This window comes from Rhinolophus sinicus, linkage group LG06, assembly GCF_036562045.2.
Source record: "Rhinolophus sinicus isolate RSC01 linkage group LG06, ASM3656204v1, whole genome shotgun sequence".
Classification (NCBI taxonomy): domain Eukaryota; kingdom Metazoa; phylum Chordata; class Mammalia; order Chiroptera; family Rhinolophidae; genus Rhinolophus; species Rhinolophus sinicus.
The window spans coordinates 125,025,035-125,039,201 of record NC_133756.1 but is presented as its reverse complement, the minus strand read 5'-3'; the positions used below and the strand labels follow the sequence as shown (position 1 = coordinate 125,039,201).

General features: G+C 45.4%; 1 protein-coding gene across 8 annotated transcripts in view; it reads left to right on the top strand.

Annotated features, from left to right (window-relative positions):
* Nucleotides 1-1,304: 1,304 nt before the first annotated feature.
* SCUBE2 (signal peptide, CUB domain and EGF like domain containing 2) overlaps nt 1,305-14,167 on the top strand; it is a 57,873-nt gene continuing 45,010 nt past the window's right edge. For 7 of the 8 annotated variants that reach the window (XM_074335968.1, XM_019728759.2, XM_074335966.1 and 4 more), the window contains exons 1-4: nt 1,305-1,606; nt 2,834-2,956; nt 9,180-9,305; nt 13,938-14,072. In XM_074335968.1, coding sequence (XP_074192069.1) covers nt 1,489-1,606; nt 2,834-2,956; nt 9,180-9,305; nt 13,938-14,072 — 502 coding nt within the window. In that variant the 5' untranslated portion in view covers nt 1,305-1,488. The remainder of the gene's footprint in view (nt 1,607-2,833; nt 2,957-9,179; nt 9,306-13,937; nt 14,073-14,167) is intronic. The other variant, XM_019728718.2, reaches the window with a different exon arrangement.

The following is a 14,167-nucleotide window of genomic DNA, read 5'->3' as shown; positions in this document are numbered from 1 at the left end:
AACAACCCCAGAAAAGTTTTCCTCTCAGATTCTCTTATCAGGCAGTAGCACTAGCAGCTAAGGCCCAAAGAGGCAGTCTCAGTCTGGGCGCCAAGGACATGGGAGGGGCAAGGACAGCAGGAGAGGGGTGCAGAGGAAGGAGTTCTGGGAGGGGGATGGATGGACCCCAGGAAGATATGCTATTGTGCATGAGCTGGATGGGGATTTTTTGTGATGTTTATTTTTTTCTGATTCTCAAAGGAATGAATAGATAGATGTAGATGCAGACACAGATAGGGACATAAATATAGACACAAACACACGTATGTATGTATATATTCACAGGAGAAAATTTAATAAATACAGAGAAGCTCAAAGAACATTAAAATCCCTGAGCAAGTGTTTGTTGCATCTAGGAGTTGTTGCTACATTTGTTCCTGGAGTGATGCTGAGTGCAGTTGGTCAGGCATCTGTGCCTAGGATGGTGTGGGAAGCCCGGTGCGTGTGTGTTCCCCTGTAAGGAAGTCTTGCTCGGAGGGCCAGGTGACAGGTACTGCCTGTATTTGCAGCTGGTGGGATCTGATGTTTATGAGTTCTGCTGGTCATAGAGACCACCGTTGCCCCAGCAAATTTGGGGCTGTCGCTTGTCCCTGGTGGCTCACCCTTGACCTCTAGTCCCCTTTCCCTTCACCTTTTAGGCTGCGCTGAAGATACCTTTTAACTGGTTTTCAGTGAAGTGAACATTTTGTGCTGCGATTCTGGTCCCAGCAGTGTGCCAGACGGACAGCCTCAGTGTGGCCCATGGTGGGACAAGTGGCCTACTGTCCTCGGAGGGCTGTGGGGGGGGCAGAATGGAGAAGGGTGCAGAGGGTGTGCTGAGGGGAGCAGAGAAGCTGGCGTCACCCTTGTCACTGAGTTCTCCTGAGGGTTAGATGTATGTGGAATCCCCTCCACACCAAACACTCTCCCCCCTCCCAAGTGGACAGCCCGTAGGTGGCTTTGGGGCTTGGGGACTGCAAGACTCTGAACTACAGAGGACACTTCCTGGGTGCCCAGTGGCCGAATATTTCAGGCTAGAAGGCCTGTTTGTCCTCACAGAAGGGACTGGGTCAAGTTGTAGGACACTGTCAGCAGGCGGAGCACAAGGCTCTCTGAGGGTTGGAGTGGGTGGGGGTGCGAGAGCAAGCGACTTTGGTGCCGGGGCCTGTGCGGGGGCTTGGGGCCCGCCCCCGCCAGGCTGACAGCCGCCTTCGGGCCACCGCGGCCGCGCCCCCTGCGCCCGAGGCTGGGAGGGGGAAGGAAGGGGGGCCGGTAGGGGCGGCACTGCCCCCGCGCAGCCCGCCCCGGCCGGGGAGGACCGTGTGAAAATGAGGCCGGGGCTCGGGGGCCAGGCGGGGCCGGGCCGGGGGTGTCAGAGCGCAGCGGGCAGGGCGCCCGCACACACCTCCCAGAGTCTCCACCGTGCTTGCCCGCGCGCCGCCGCCTCTGCCGGCAGCAGCCGCGCCTTCCATGGGGGTCGCGGGCCGCGGCTGTCCCGGGGCAGCTCGGGTGCTGCTGCCGCTGCTGCTGCTGCTGCTGACCACAGCTCTCCCTCCCTGCTGGGGCCGCGCCCCAGGGCCGCCGGAAGGTGAGTGTCCCGCTGCAGGGGTCGCACCTGGCAGGGCACAGGCGGGGCCGGCGCCGGGAAGGGAGTCCTGGGTCCCGGATCCGGGCGGGCCGGGCCCGCGGGGCTGGGCTGCGGGAGCTCGCATGGCCCCATTCCCCGGGGGCTCTCACCCATCGCCCAGGCCAAGGCGCCACCACTGCTGGGGCTAGAGGCCCAGGGCCTGGGTGCTGCGACCCAGCCTGGGACTGGGGACTGATGACAGTTCCCGCCCTGGTCCCAGGTGCTCCGGGACACCGGAGAGCGCCTGCTGGTCAGACTCTCGCCAGGTGAGCAGAGAGGAGGGCATTGGAGTCTCCAGATCTAGCTCCTCCTGGTGTAGATGGGGAAACTGAGGGCCACAGCCGGCTGGGGTACATCGGGAGGTCATGGTAGCTTTGCTCCTGCTTACTTCAGGGGCTAGGAAATTCTCCTGCGGGCTTCAGGGTCGGCTTCCGAGATTTTTCTATCTGCGGAATAGCCACTGGTTGAGGATCTGTGAATGCCTGAAAGCAGCAACCAGCCTGGGTTTTGGACTGCAGGAGATAAGTACTCTGGATGTTCTCCACTAACTGGACATACAATACTTTCAAAACTTGTTTTTAATTAATATCCTGGAGTGGTGTCAATCCAGACGATACTTCTGCCAAGGCCGATTTCCAGATTGAGAGGGTGGGCAGTGGTGAATGGCTGTGGGTACAGTTCCCTCTTTGCACTGTCTAAGAGCTCAGGATGGTGTGCTCACAGCCCAGGGCAAGCTTCTTTGCTAACTTGATCTTTCCTTCAGCAGGCATTTACTATTGCCTATTTATGTGTCAGGCCAGTCTGTGATCAAACAACATGTAGAGGGGGAGAAAGGCTGGAGAACAGTGACAGCCCTGAGTGACGTGTGCGCTATGAAAAGAGAGATATATATATCGTGGGGGACACCTCACCTACACTCAGGGGTCATGACAGGCTTCCTGGAGGAGGTGGATTTGAGCTGAGTTGAAGGCATGTAGAAAGGGTGGAGGCTGTTTTAGTCAGAGGGATCAGACCATGCCTGGAAAGAGGGGCCTGGAAATGGCATGGTTCATCCCAGGGCTTCCCAAGCAGTTCAGTTGGTGAGGCGTGAAGTGGGGTGGGCTGGTGGGAGGTGATGCTAGCAAGTGGCCAAGGTCAGGTCACACAGGGCTTAGGGTACCGTACTAGGAGCTGCTGTGCTTTTTGCAGATGTGGACGAGTGTGCCCGAGGGCTAGATGACTGCCACACCAACGCCCTGTGTCAAAACACAGTCACCTCCTACAAGTGTTCCTGCAAGCCTGGCTACCAAGGGGAGGGCAGGCAGTGTGAGGGTAAGTGACTTGGGGACAAGTGGTGGGGGGTCCAGCAGGGAAAGCACCTCATCTCCTCAGCTCTTGTAGTGGCCACTCATGTTGGTAACAGTGCTGCCCCTCCCCCCAAGTCTCATCCCCCTCTCTCTGAAATGTATTTCAGATCCTTAAAAAGTCCTCCCTAGAGCTGATTATAGTTTTATCTGGCTCCGAAATGTCCCTGGTGTTTAGCTTCTAAAAAGGAAAAGAGATGCTTCAGTATCTTTTGGTCCCACTCAGTTTGAAGGCAGAAAGTCACCAGTCATGTTATGTTGATCAGGAGAGTCGTGCCTGCCAGAGCAGAGCAAATCCTGCACCTCCCGGAGGCAGTTTGCACCCTTGTTCTGGAGTCGGAGTGCCAATCCTACCCTCCCCTGCAGGCTCTGGAGGTTCCATCTTGTCCACGGCTCTGGGAGGTTTGGCATTGTGACCTGCCAAGCTTGAGAGATACACCAAGGGTCTGCTGCATTCGGAGCTACAAGTTTACCCCGGAAAGAGATGTGCAGAGGGATACTTTAAGCCCTTAGAGCTCCAGCTCTGGGAGCCTGAAGTAAGGACTCTGCCATTTTGAGCTCTGGGCCACTGGGGAATAGCTCAGTGTCATGAACTCTGAACTGGCTGGAGACCTGACCCTTATAGGAGGCGGCTGTTCCTGGGGGTGGAAATCATGGCCGTTGGAGATGGCAGGACTTTTCAGGGAGCTCTGAGGCAATCCCATCCTTTATTTTACAGATGGGAACCCTGAGACCAGGGAAACTGGGAAAGGGACTTGTGGCCACGATCACACATTTATCCTGCAGGTGAAAGGAAGTCAGGTGTCTAGCTCTGTCCCTGGCCCCACAGCTCTCCTGTTCACTCAGCCTCCCGGTGTCCCTCTTTGGTTGGATGAGAAATCCTAATATGTATAGTCTCCCTTTTGCTAAGGAGCAAAACTCCTGCCTTTCCCATCAGAGGAGCATGTTCCTGGTCAGATTCACAGCAAATGGGGTTTGAGGTCCATCCAGAAAGCCCTTCTGTTTCTTCCAGTTCATATTTTCCCAGAGACAGCCATCTTTCTATCTGCGCTACGTCATGGGAGGCCAATAAACTCCCTGTCCCTGAAACATCTCTCTGCTGATTCCTCCATACCACACCCTCACTGTAGTAAATATTTTTACGGTACTGGAATTCACACATGTTGGTACCCTGCTTGGGAAAAAAATCTTCACTTTTTCACTGTGTCCTCTGGTAACTGTATGCTCTCTGGGAACAGGTACCATGCCATGGTTTCTTTTGGAAAAAGTACGTATTTACTAAATGATGTTGAATGACAGGTAGCAAGAGTTTCCTCATTCTTAGCTGTTAGGATTGACATATCACAAATGAAACTGAATTGCTAACAGCTAATAGTTGAAAAGTCTACTATTTCATTGTTGCTTTTATATATTTAAATTACTTTTAAAATAATATGTGATTAGTGTTATTACAAGTCACTTTTAAAACAATATATGATTAGTGTTATAAAAAGCCAAACGACACAAAAACCCTCCTATTCTTTATCCACAGGCAAGCACTGTTCACAGGGAGCATATATTCTTTGCATTTTAAACTAAACCTCTAGGAGGATTTGCTCTTTTGAATACTTGTAGGATTTATAAACCTAGTGAGGAAGGATGTGTCTGTTTAGTTTGGATTTCTTGGTATTGGAGTCCAGAAATAGACACTGTCTTACAAGAAGTAAAAGAAGAGAGAATGAAGATTGCAAGGATTCAAACATGTAACTCCTTTATGTGTGTTTCTTGGCATATCAGTTTTTAAGTGTCATGGGTCCAACCCATGGTACCATTTGTGTTGTGATTATCACCAGCTTCACTGCTCCTGTTTGAGTTGAAGGATGGCAACTGGGTTTGCTCAGAGGGACCAGAATTCTATCCTCTGCAAAGTTTCTTCTGTCAAAATGTTGGAGATATAAAAGTATGGGCCCCAAATAAGTATTTTTAAAATAATGCGATTTATAAGTAGCTTTAGGTAAATGATATTTTATTCAAAGTGATCTTTGCTTGTGTCCCATACTTTGGGGATGGGCTGTTGCAGTGGCCAGTATTCATTACATGGTTCTTACTTTGCAGTTTAGGGAATTGAATCAAGTTTAACCAGGATGGATTGAAACTTGGTCTTTGTATGAGGAGCTGTATGTTTTTAACGTTTTAAACTTCCGAAAATGTGCAAAAATAGTGCAGAATTCACATGTGCCCTTCTTCACTTATCTGAATGTTGACAACTTATATAACCATAACACATATCAAAACCAGCACATTAAAATTGCCACAATGCTATTAACAAAACTATACACCTTATTCAAATTTCGTAAGTTTTTTTCCCCATTTTTTTATAGTTCATTTTTTTCTTTTTTCCAGGATCCAACTCAAAGTCCTACATTACATTTATCTGTAGTCTCCTTTGTCTCCTCCAATCTGTGACAATCCTCAGTCTTTCCTGGTCTTTCATAAATTGATACTTTTGATGAGTACTGTTCAGTTCTTTTGTTTACCATGTTTTCTCATGGTAAGAACTGATATGGTAGGAATTGAAAAGATGAGAGAATTTCCTATGTTTTCTCACGATAAGGCTGAGGCTATGCGTTTGTAGTAATACAGAAGTAAAGCTTTTGACAAGGCTGCCACAGCAGTTCTGTTGTGCATCAATCACACTGAGGACACACAACGTGCACGTGTCCCATTACGAGTGACATTAACTTTGATCACCTGGTTCAAATGGTGTATTCTGGGTTTCTCCACTGCAGAGATAGTATGCTTTCCCTTTGCGTAAGAATAGATACATATCTTGGGGCAGATGCTTTCAGCCTATGCTAATAGCCTGTTTCTTCTCAGATCTTTGCCCACTGATTTTAGCATCCAACTGTGGATCTTACCTGCAACAAATATTACTGTGATATGTACCTGTCAGTAATTTAGTATTTTTCTCATTCCTTATACATCTATTATTGGGATTCTTCTGTAAGGAAGATCCCTTCTTCCCCATTTATTCAGACATTGATTTATGTGTTTATGTGTTTATGCTAGTATGGATTCATGGGTATTTATTTAATTATTTGTATGGTTATTTATTTTTGCTCAAATTGTTTTAGCTTTAGCCATTGGGAGCTCCTTCACCTAGTCTCCTGTGTCTTTTTAAATGCCCTTGTCCTTTCTTTCTTTTTTTTTTTTTTTGAGAAATTCCTAATTTTCTAGTACCAGAAGATAGTCTCGACTTACCTTGTATTTTATTTTCCCATTCCCAATCCTGGAATCAACCACTTCTCCAAGGAACCCTGGTTCCTTTTATTAGAAAATGGTGTATAGAAAACAAGATCTGGATGCTTGGTGTTTTCATTGTTACTGGGGTGTCATTACTCCTAGGTCATCTCAGTAGACAGAGCTAGGAAAGTATGCATATATATTAACCCATATGTGTGTGTGTGTGTGTGTGTGTATGTATACTAACCCATATATATATACACACACACATACACATACACACACACACACACACACACACACATACACACGCACACAAAGGGGTAGATATAAGGATTAAATATAGTATGTGTGTATGTGAGTAAAATCAGTGAGTTACTTTGGATTCCAAAGCAACACCACAAGATTCATTCTAATCTCCCTCTTTGCTTATTCATAACTTCTTTCTCCAGCAGTGAGAAACCTGTCTCTCATCTGCAGTATATTTACCTGTTTGTTCAATCCTAGTATACAAAGAAAGAATTACTAATCCATCACCTGTGAGTAGAACGGATTTACCAATTAGGATGTAGTATTTGTATACAGCTGTTTTTGATTTTAGCCTTAACAACATCCAGTCAAGATACTGTTTTTCAAACTTACTTGGGCTAGTACTTTTCTTCCCATCCCCTTCAGTGTGGTTATGTCATTCATTTATAATACAGTTATAGTCATTTGTTTCTCTTTGTATTCCATTTTTTATCCCTCCCCTCACTTCCACCCCCCCATTGATTGTACATACCTATGTACGTACACATGTATTTGTGTGTGTATGTAAAACATCACTATGGTTCTGAGCGTGAAAGTTATACAAAAACTCGGGAAAGTGTTACTCTCTCCTCCTATTCCTATTACCCTGTTCCCATTCCTCCTTCTTTCTACCCCTTTCCCATATACTGTGGGTCACCATTTCTGTAGTTTCTGGTTTTCCTCCTCTATTTCTTCTGTACAAATAAGCAGCTAAATGTGTATTTTATTTTTAACTACTTTAATAAGCTATAATTTACATTCACCAATTCTTAGTAAGTGTATAAATCAATGAGTTGGGGTAAATTGGTTGAGTTGTGCAACTATTACATAATATAGTTTTCAGACATTTTCCTCATCTCAGTAAGATCCCTCAGGGCCATGTACAGTTAATCCTTGTTTCTAGCCCCAGCTACAGGCAACCACTAATCTATTTCCTGTCTCTATAGATTTGCCTTTTCTGGACATGTCATATAAGTGGAATCATACAATATGTGGTCTTTGTGTTTGGCGTCTTTCGCACATAGCATAATGTTTTTGAGGTTCATCCATGTTTATAGCCTTTATTGGCATTTCACTCCTTTTTATTGTTGACTAGTATTCCAGTGATGGGTATACCATATTTTGTTTATGTATTCATCAGTTGATAGACATTTGGGTTGTTTCTACTTTTGGGCTATGATAAATAATATTGCTATGAACATGCACCTGCAAGTCTTTGTGTGGACATAATTTTGTATTTCTCCTATACCAAGGAGTAGAATTTCTGGGTCATATGGTAAATTTATATTTAATCTTTTAAGGAACTGCGAAACTCTTTTCCAAAGTGGCTGTGCCATCCTGTGTTACCATCAACAATGTATGAGGGTTCCCATACATTGGGAACCCTCATCTCTGCCAACATTTGTCATTGTCTGTCCTTTTTATTATAGTTATTCTAAGTGCTAGTGAAATGCTATCTCATTGTGGTTTTAATTTGAATTCCCCTAATAATTAATGATGTTGAGCATCTTTTCATGTGCTTATTAGCCATTATTTGGTAAAATGTCTATTCAAATTTTTTGCCATTCTAAAATTGAGTTGTTTGTTTTCTTATTATTGAATTGTAAGAGTTCTTTGTAAGTCCTTTATAAAGTATGTGATTTGCAACCATTTCTTACCAATGTGTGGCTTGTCTTCATTTTTTTAATGGTGTCTTTTGAAGTACAAAAGTTTTTTATTTTGATAAGGTCCAATTTAATAAATTTTTAAACTTATGGATTGTATATTTGGTGTTTTATCTAAGAAATATTTACATAACCCAAGGTCTCAAAGATTTTCTCATGAAAGCTTTACATTTTTTTCTGAAAAGCTTTATAGCTTTAGCTCTTACATTTTAGGTCTCTGATCCATTTTGAGTTGATTTTTGTGTATGGTGTGAGGTAAGGGCCTAAATCAATCTTTTTGCATATGGACATCCAATTGTCTCAGCACCATTTGTTGAAAAGACTATCATTTCTTCCAATAAATTGCCTTAGTACTTTTGTCTAAAATCAAGTGACTGTAAATATAAGGATTTATTTCTGGACTCTCAATTCTGTTCCATTGATCTATATGTCTGTCTATGCCCATACCACACGCTGTCTTGATAACTGTAGTTTTATAGAAAGTCCTTCAAATCTGTTTTCCTTTTACAAAATTGTTCTGGCTCTTTTGAGTCTTGGATTTCCATATAAATTTTAGGATAAGCTTGTCAAGTTCTACAAAAAAAAGCATGCTGAAATTTCATGTGTGTGTTTTTTATAGCCTCTTATTTTTTCCATGAAGATAACATACTACATATACTCTGTTGCATTTTGATTTTTTTTGCTTAATAGTGTATCCTAGAAATCACTCCAAATCAGTTCGTAGAGATCTTTCTTACTGTTTTTTTTTTTAACAGCTGCATAATACTTCACTGAGTAAATGTACCATAATTCTTCAACTACTTTACTATGTATGGGCATTTAGGTTGTTTCTAGTATTTTGTAATTACAAATGCTGCAGTGAATAACCATATGCATAATTATTTTCCTATTGTTCATACATCTTTGGGGGTAGTTTCCTAGAAGTGGGATGACTGGTTAAAAGGTAAATGCATATTTCTTCATTCTTCACACTAAAGAAATAGCAGCTGTCTGGTTTACTTCTGTTTTATTCCTCAGACATTGATGAATGTGAAAACGAACTCAACGGAGGCTGTGTACATGACTGTTTGAATATTCCAGGCAATTATCGCTGCACTTGTTTTGATGGCTTCATGTTGGCTCATGATGGTCATAATTGTCTTGGTAAGGAAAATGGTTGGAAATGACAATTCTCCTTTATCCTCCAGCACCCTCACCCCTTTCTTTCCTTTGATGAAATACTCATTAAAACAAAAAGGAGGGAGTCAGAGACTTGTGTTTTCTGTCCCCATAGAAATCACACTCCCTGACAGAAAACCAGGTAAAGTGTTTTTTGTGTTTTTCTTTCTTTCTTTCTTTTTTTTTTTTTTAAGGAGGGCACAGCTCACAGTGGCCCATGAGGGGATCGAACCAGCAACCTTGGTGTTATTAGCACCAGGCTCTAACCAACTGAGCTAACCGGCCACCCCAAGTGTTTTAGTTTTTATGTGATCATTCATAATATAAATCCTCCATTAGTCCAAGGAGGTATACAAGAATCATCATTACTACTTACTGACTTTCTAGCGTACTTGTCACCTTTAAGATCTTTGATTTTGTGTTAAAAGGGTCTTGACTTATAACCATTTCTTTAATGCTATAAGTGTCTCTATTGTAGAATAGGTAAAAGTACTTGTCCTGAAGACTCCAAATGTGTGCTTGGATCTCAGCCAGGTAGACCCCCCTTCTTTCTTTCTGAGAGGGAGAGAGAAATTCCAACAGAAACCTTCCTGTAGAATCTTCCTAGTATTCTACAAAACAGAAACATCTGTTGGAGTTTCAGTCCTTGAGTTAGGGACTGCAAAGAGTGTTGTTTACACTGGTTTCTTATGCCAGGAATGAAACAGAACTTAGAAATAGCAAACACTTGGATGGGGTTGAGTGTTCCATCGTCGTAGAGGATGCAGCACACGTGGCAGGGAAGTATTTGTGATCTGTTTGTATTTTAGGGCTGGTGTTACCAGTTGTCCAGGAGGACATCCTGGGAGACAGGTGGCATCAGATTCCTTTGACACTGATAATCCTTCGTGTGGTTGGCCCTCTGATGTCCACTTGGCTGTCCAAGGAATAACTAAAGCTAGGCCCTGACTCTGTGGGGACAGCTATTCAGATGACCCCTTACCGTGTAGTGGGAATGGCCACTTGATCAAATGCTTTGAGGTCAGCGTAAAAGTCAGTAGATTCAGTAGATAAGTACAGGCAGAACTTGTATTTTGAGAGTTGAGGAAGGAGAGTATTTCCATTTGGGACTCACCCCCTTGTATGACCTTTGTCCACTTCCAGGTCACCTGGAGCCTGATGAAGGTTCTGTCCCTTCCTATCCTGCCCTCTGTGAGAGGTCAGGCTTTGGATCCAACTACTTGGCTTTCTAAGCCTGCACCTCTCAGGAAAACTTGAGGGCTGGAGGACCACTAACCCCTTTTCAGACTTTGTAGGCCATCAGTACCACAAAAAAGGCACGTTAGAGTGACAACCCTGATAGCAGCAATAAATTGAGATTAATTAAAAACTCAAAAAAAATCACCGTTAGTGTGTAATTTGTTGGGAAGCACACATTGTGTTTGTGGGTTCTTTTCCTTCCCTCCCTTCCTTCCTCCCTCCCTCCCTCCCTCCCTCCCTCCCTCCCTCCCTTCCTTTGTACCATTTTCTAGGGGAGATTTCACATTTTCCTTTGATTTGCCCACAATGGCATTTTGAGAATGTGTATCTGATGGTAGACCCAGTCATCACAATTGTGCTGAAACCATAGCCTGGGGGTGTGTGAGCTTCCTAAGAACAACAAGCTGAGCCATCCAGGGCTTAAGGACCAGGGCCAGGGGATGGGTGGAGTGGTTCTGAGTAAAGACCTGCTCAGAAATCCTGAGGCCTGGAATCCGTCCTCGCCTGGCCACTAGCACAGATATTTCAGCAGACTCTCTCCATTTCCCCTGCTTGGGGTTCTCTTTGTGGGTTTTGTAGCAAGGATCTGCCTTGCAGAAAGATCCTGAGCGTCTCCTTCCATGGACTGTATCTGAAGGGGCTAAGGATTCTTTAAAGGAAGATATGAGAAAATAAAGTGGTACATTAAGAAGAGCAGGACTAGTACATATAGAGACTTTTCTGCCATGTAGACTTGAAAGGACCGAAGCATTTTATTATAAGAAAGAAAGTCAGAGCCAAAAGTTTCAGGAGCAGCAGTTTCCTGTGTTCTCTGGGATGAGCCCTTACCTCTCCTCAGCCCCCTAACCACACCTTAGTCACAAATATACTAGCCAGAATGTACAGAGTACAAATACCACTAAGCTCTGGCACTAAACCCAGAGTCCTCCAAGATATGAATGCCCGTGAGCCTAAAAAGTGCAATGCAGCTCTTCCATGCCGCTCACCCCACCTGAATTCAGTTTCTATTTATTGAGTGTCTGGCAGCACAATATCGCTATTCGGTTTTGTAGCAGTGGTTCTCAACTCGGGCTGCACACTGGAATCGCTTGAGAGATTTAAAATTACAGCACTGCCTAGGTCTCATCCAAGACTAGTTATATCAGTGTCTCAGGAGGTGGATCGGGCGTCGGGGTTCTAACATGCAGCCAGGGTTGTAAAACAGTTTTACAGTCTGGAGAAACACCAGCCTAGTGATGGACATGTGTACATGTGAACACACACACTTTTGTGTTAATTCAGTTAGAGTGCGTCACCCAACTTAATGACACATTTCTAATTGCTTTGGAGAAAAGGAAGAGTGTGTTACATAAACATGGGGCGGGAGCATACCTTTACTCAAAACCAAACCAGGACTCTGTGTCCAGGGAAACAGCCCTCTCCTGCTCACAGTGAGTCCTCCCCGAGGAACACCTAGGCCAGGTGTATCCTGGGGTGGCTTATCCCCTTGGAATGTGCTCCCTTCACCATTTGGCACAGAGAAGGGCAAGTTTGTTCGGCTCTAGGGGATGGCTTGGGTCCCATCAGTTTAGAAAGGCATCTATCTGCTCGGTAGTGTGGGAAGACGGATGACTGGAAGATCTGAAGCTTGAAACCAGATAACAGATATTTAAATGTGAATTTTCTTGTTACGGATATGCCCCGGAGCTAGTGATAGGCACGTGGGAAATCAGGGTGCAGAAAATAAGTTGCTTTTATATCAGCCTTCTCCTTGAGCCTCTGTCATGTCTGAGACTGTTCTGGAAGTTTCTTCTTCTTTGGCTCCGGTGATGTGGTGCTCTCCTGCTTGCTTGTTCATGCACTGAACAGTTAATGTACATCTGCAGGTTCCAGGGCTATGCGAAATCAAACGCAAATCTCGAGCCTCAAGGAGTTTGCAATCTAGTGGAGACGGATAAGTAAAAGATTTTGAGGGGTCAAAAGGTGCAAATGGGAAAAAAAAAATTGTGAGAATGCAGTGTGGTAAGTGCAGAGGGTCGTAAGTGACATAGTGGAAGGACAGTCCCCTAAACTCACCCTGGGGGCGTGGCACTGGAAGAGGCATCTCCCTCCCCATCTTTCTGATGGCTTCTCTGGGGCTCCTGCTGTCTCCTTTCCTCCTTCTGCCCCTGGTATTCTCCTGAATTCCACCTCTGGTGTCTCCTTTCTATTCCCCTCTCTCCCTTCTTGTACTTCTGCCTTTGGCTTTCTCATGCACAGCCACCATTTTATCAGGCCACCACAAATAAATGGTCTTCAGAGCTGTCTTTGCAGCACCAGCCTTAGGTCTCCCACTCCCTGCCGGACTTAGCGCTGAATGTCAGCACCTCACAGTATTACCTCCCTGCCGGGTGGGCCAAGCACATCTCCACCCCCATTTCTATACCCAGTGCTGCTCTTCCCCATGTTTCCATGGCTCCGCGCCCTGCAGGCACCTTGTCCACAGTCCTCTTTCATTTCTTCCCTCCTTGGCATCCCCGCTGCCAGGCCCAGGTCCAGTCCCCCACGACCACCAGCCGTGGCTATTTCAGGCACTTGTGTGAAGGCAGGCTCCCAGGCTTTTGATTCTTGCCTTTCTCGTGTCCTTCCCATAGTTGCTGCCTTATTCTTCCCAACACGAGGGTCTGACCATGTCACCCCTGCTCCAGTGGTTCCCGACTGTTTCCCAAATAAAGTAGGTCCTTCTTTGCTTGTTATTCAAGGTCCTCTGCAGTGTGATCCCCCATCTATCTTCCCAGCTCTGTCTCTTGTAACTTCCCTGCTTGTACCCACACTCCAGCGCGGTGGAATGACCCACCACTGTTATCTGAACAGATTCCATGCTCCCCAGCCTTCCTGCTGGTGCTCATGCTTTCTTCTGTCTACAATCCCTTCTCCTAATTTGTAATGGAAGAAACCCCGCAGGGCCCAGCCTTCATCAGCTTTTCCAGAAAACCCATCCTGATGCCCCACAACCAGATGTGACCTCACTTTCCTTTGTACCACCTCTCATAATTACTTGTATGTTTGTCTTTTTCTTCCTCGTGAAGGGCATGCTCCTGCAGTGAAGGAATGTGATCTTACTCATCAATGTTTTACTGTCTCCATGAGCACCGTACTTTGGAAAGAGAAGGGGTTCAATAAATATTTACTGAACTGATTATCTTGTGTGCATGTGGAAGGCCTTTTTAAGTGAGCCTGACACCCATGAGGGTTGGCTAATTATATGGGGTCCCATCGACTTCAATTCTGAGAGCTCCTGTGATGCAGGTACCAGAAGAGAGACCTCATCTCTGCCTAGTAGGCATCTCTGAGCTGCTGGGCTGGGTGGGGTGTTTGAAACAATCACAAAAGCAGAGGCTAAGCCTTCTCCCCCTCCAGATGTGGACGAGTGCCTAGAGAACAATGGCGGCTGCCAGCACACCTGTGTCAACGTTATGGGGAGCTACGAGTGCCGCTGCAAGGAGGGGTTTTTCCTGAGTGACAATCAGCACACATGCATTCACCGCTTAGAAGGTACCTCTGCCCTGTTGCGGTTGGGGGGTGGGGGGTAGGGAATGGCGGGCAGGGTCACCTCTGAGAATCACCCCCACCCTCAGCAACCTTAGAAG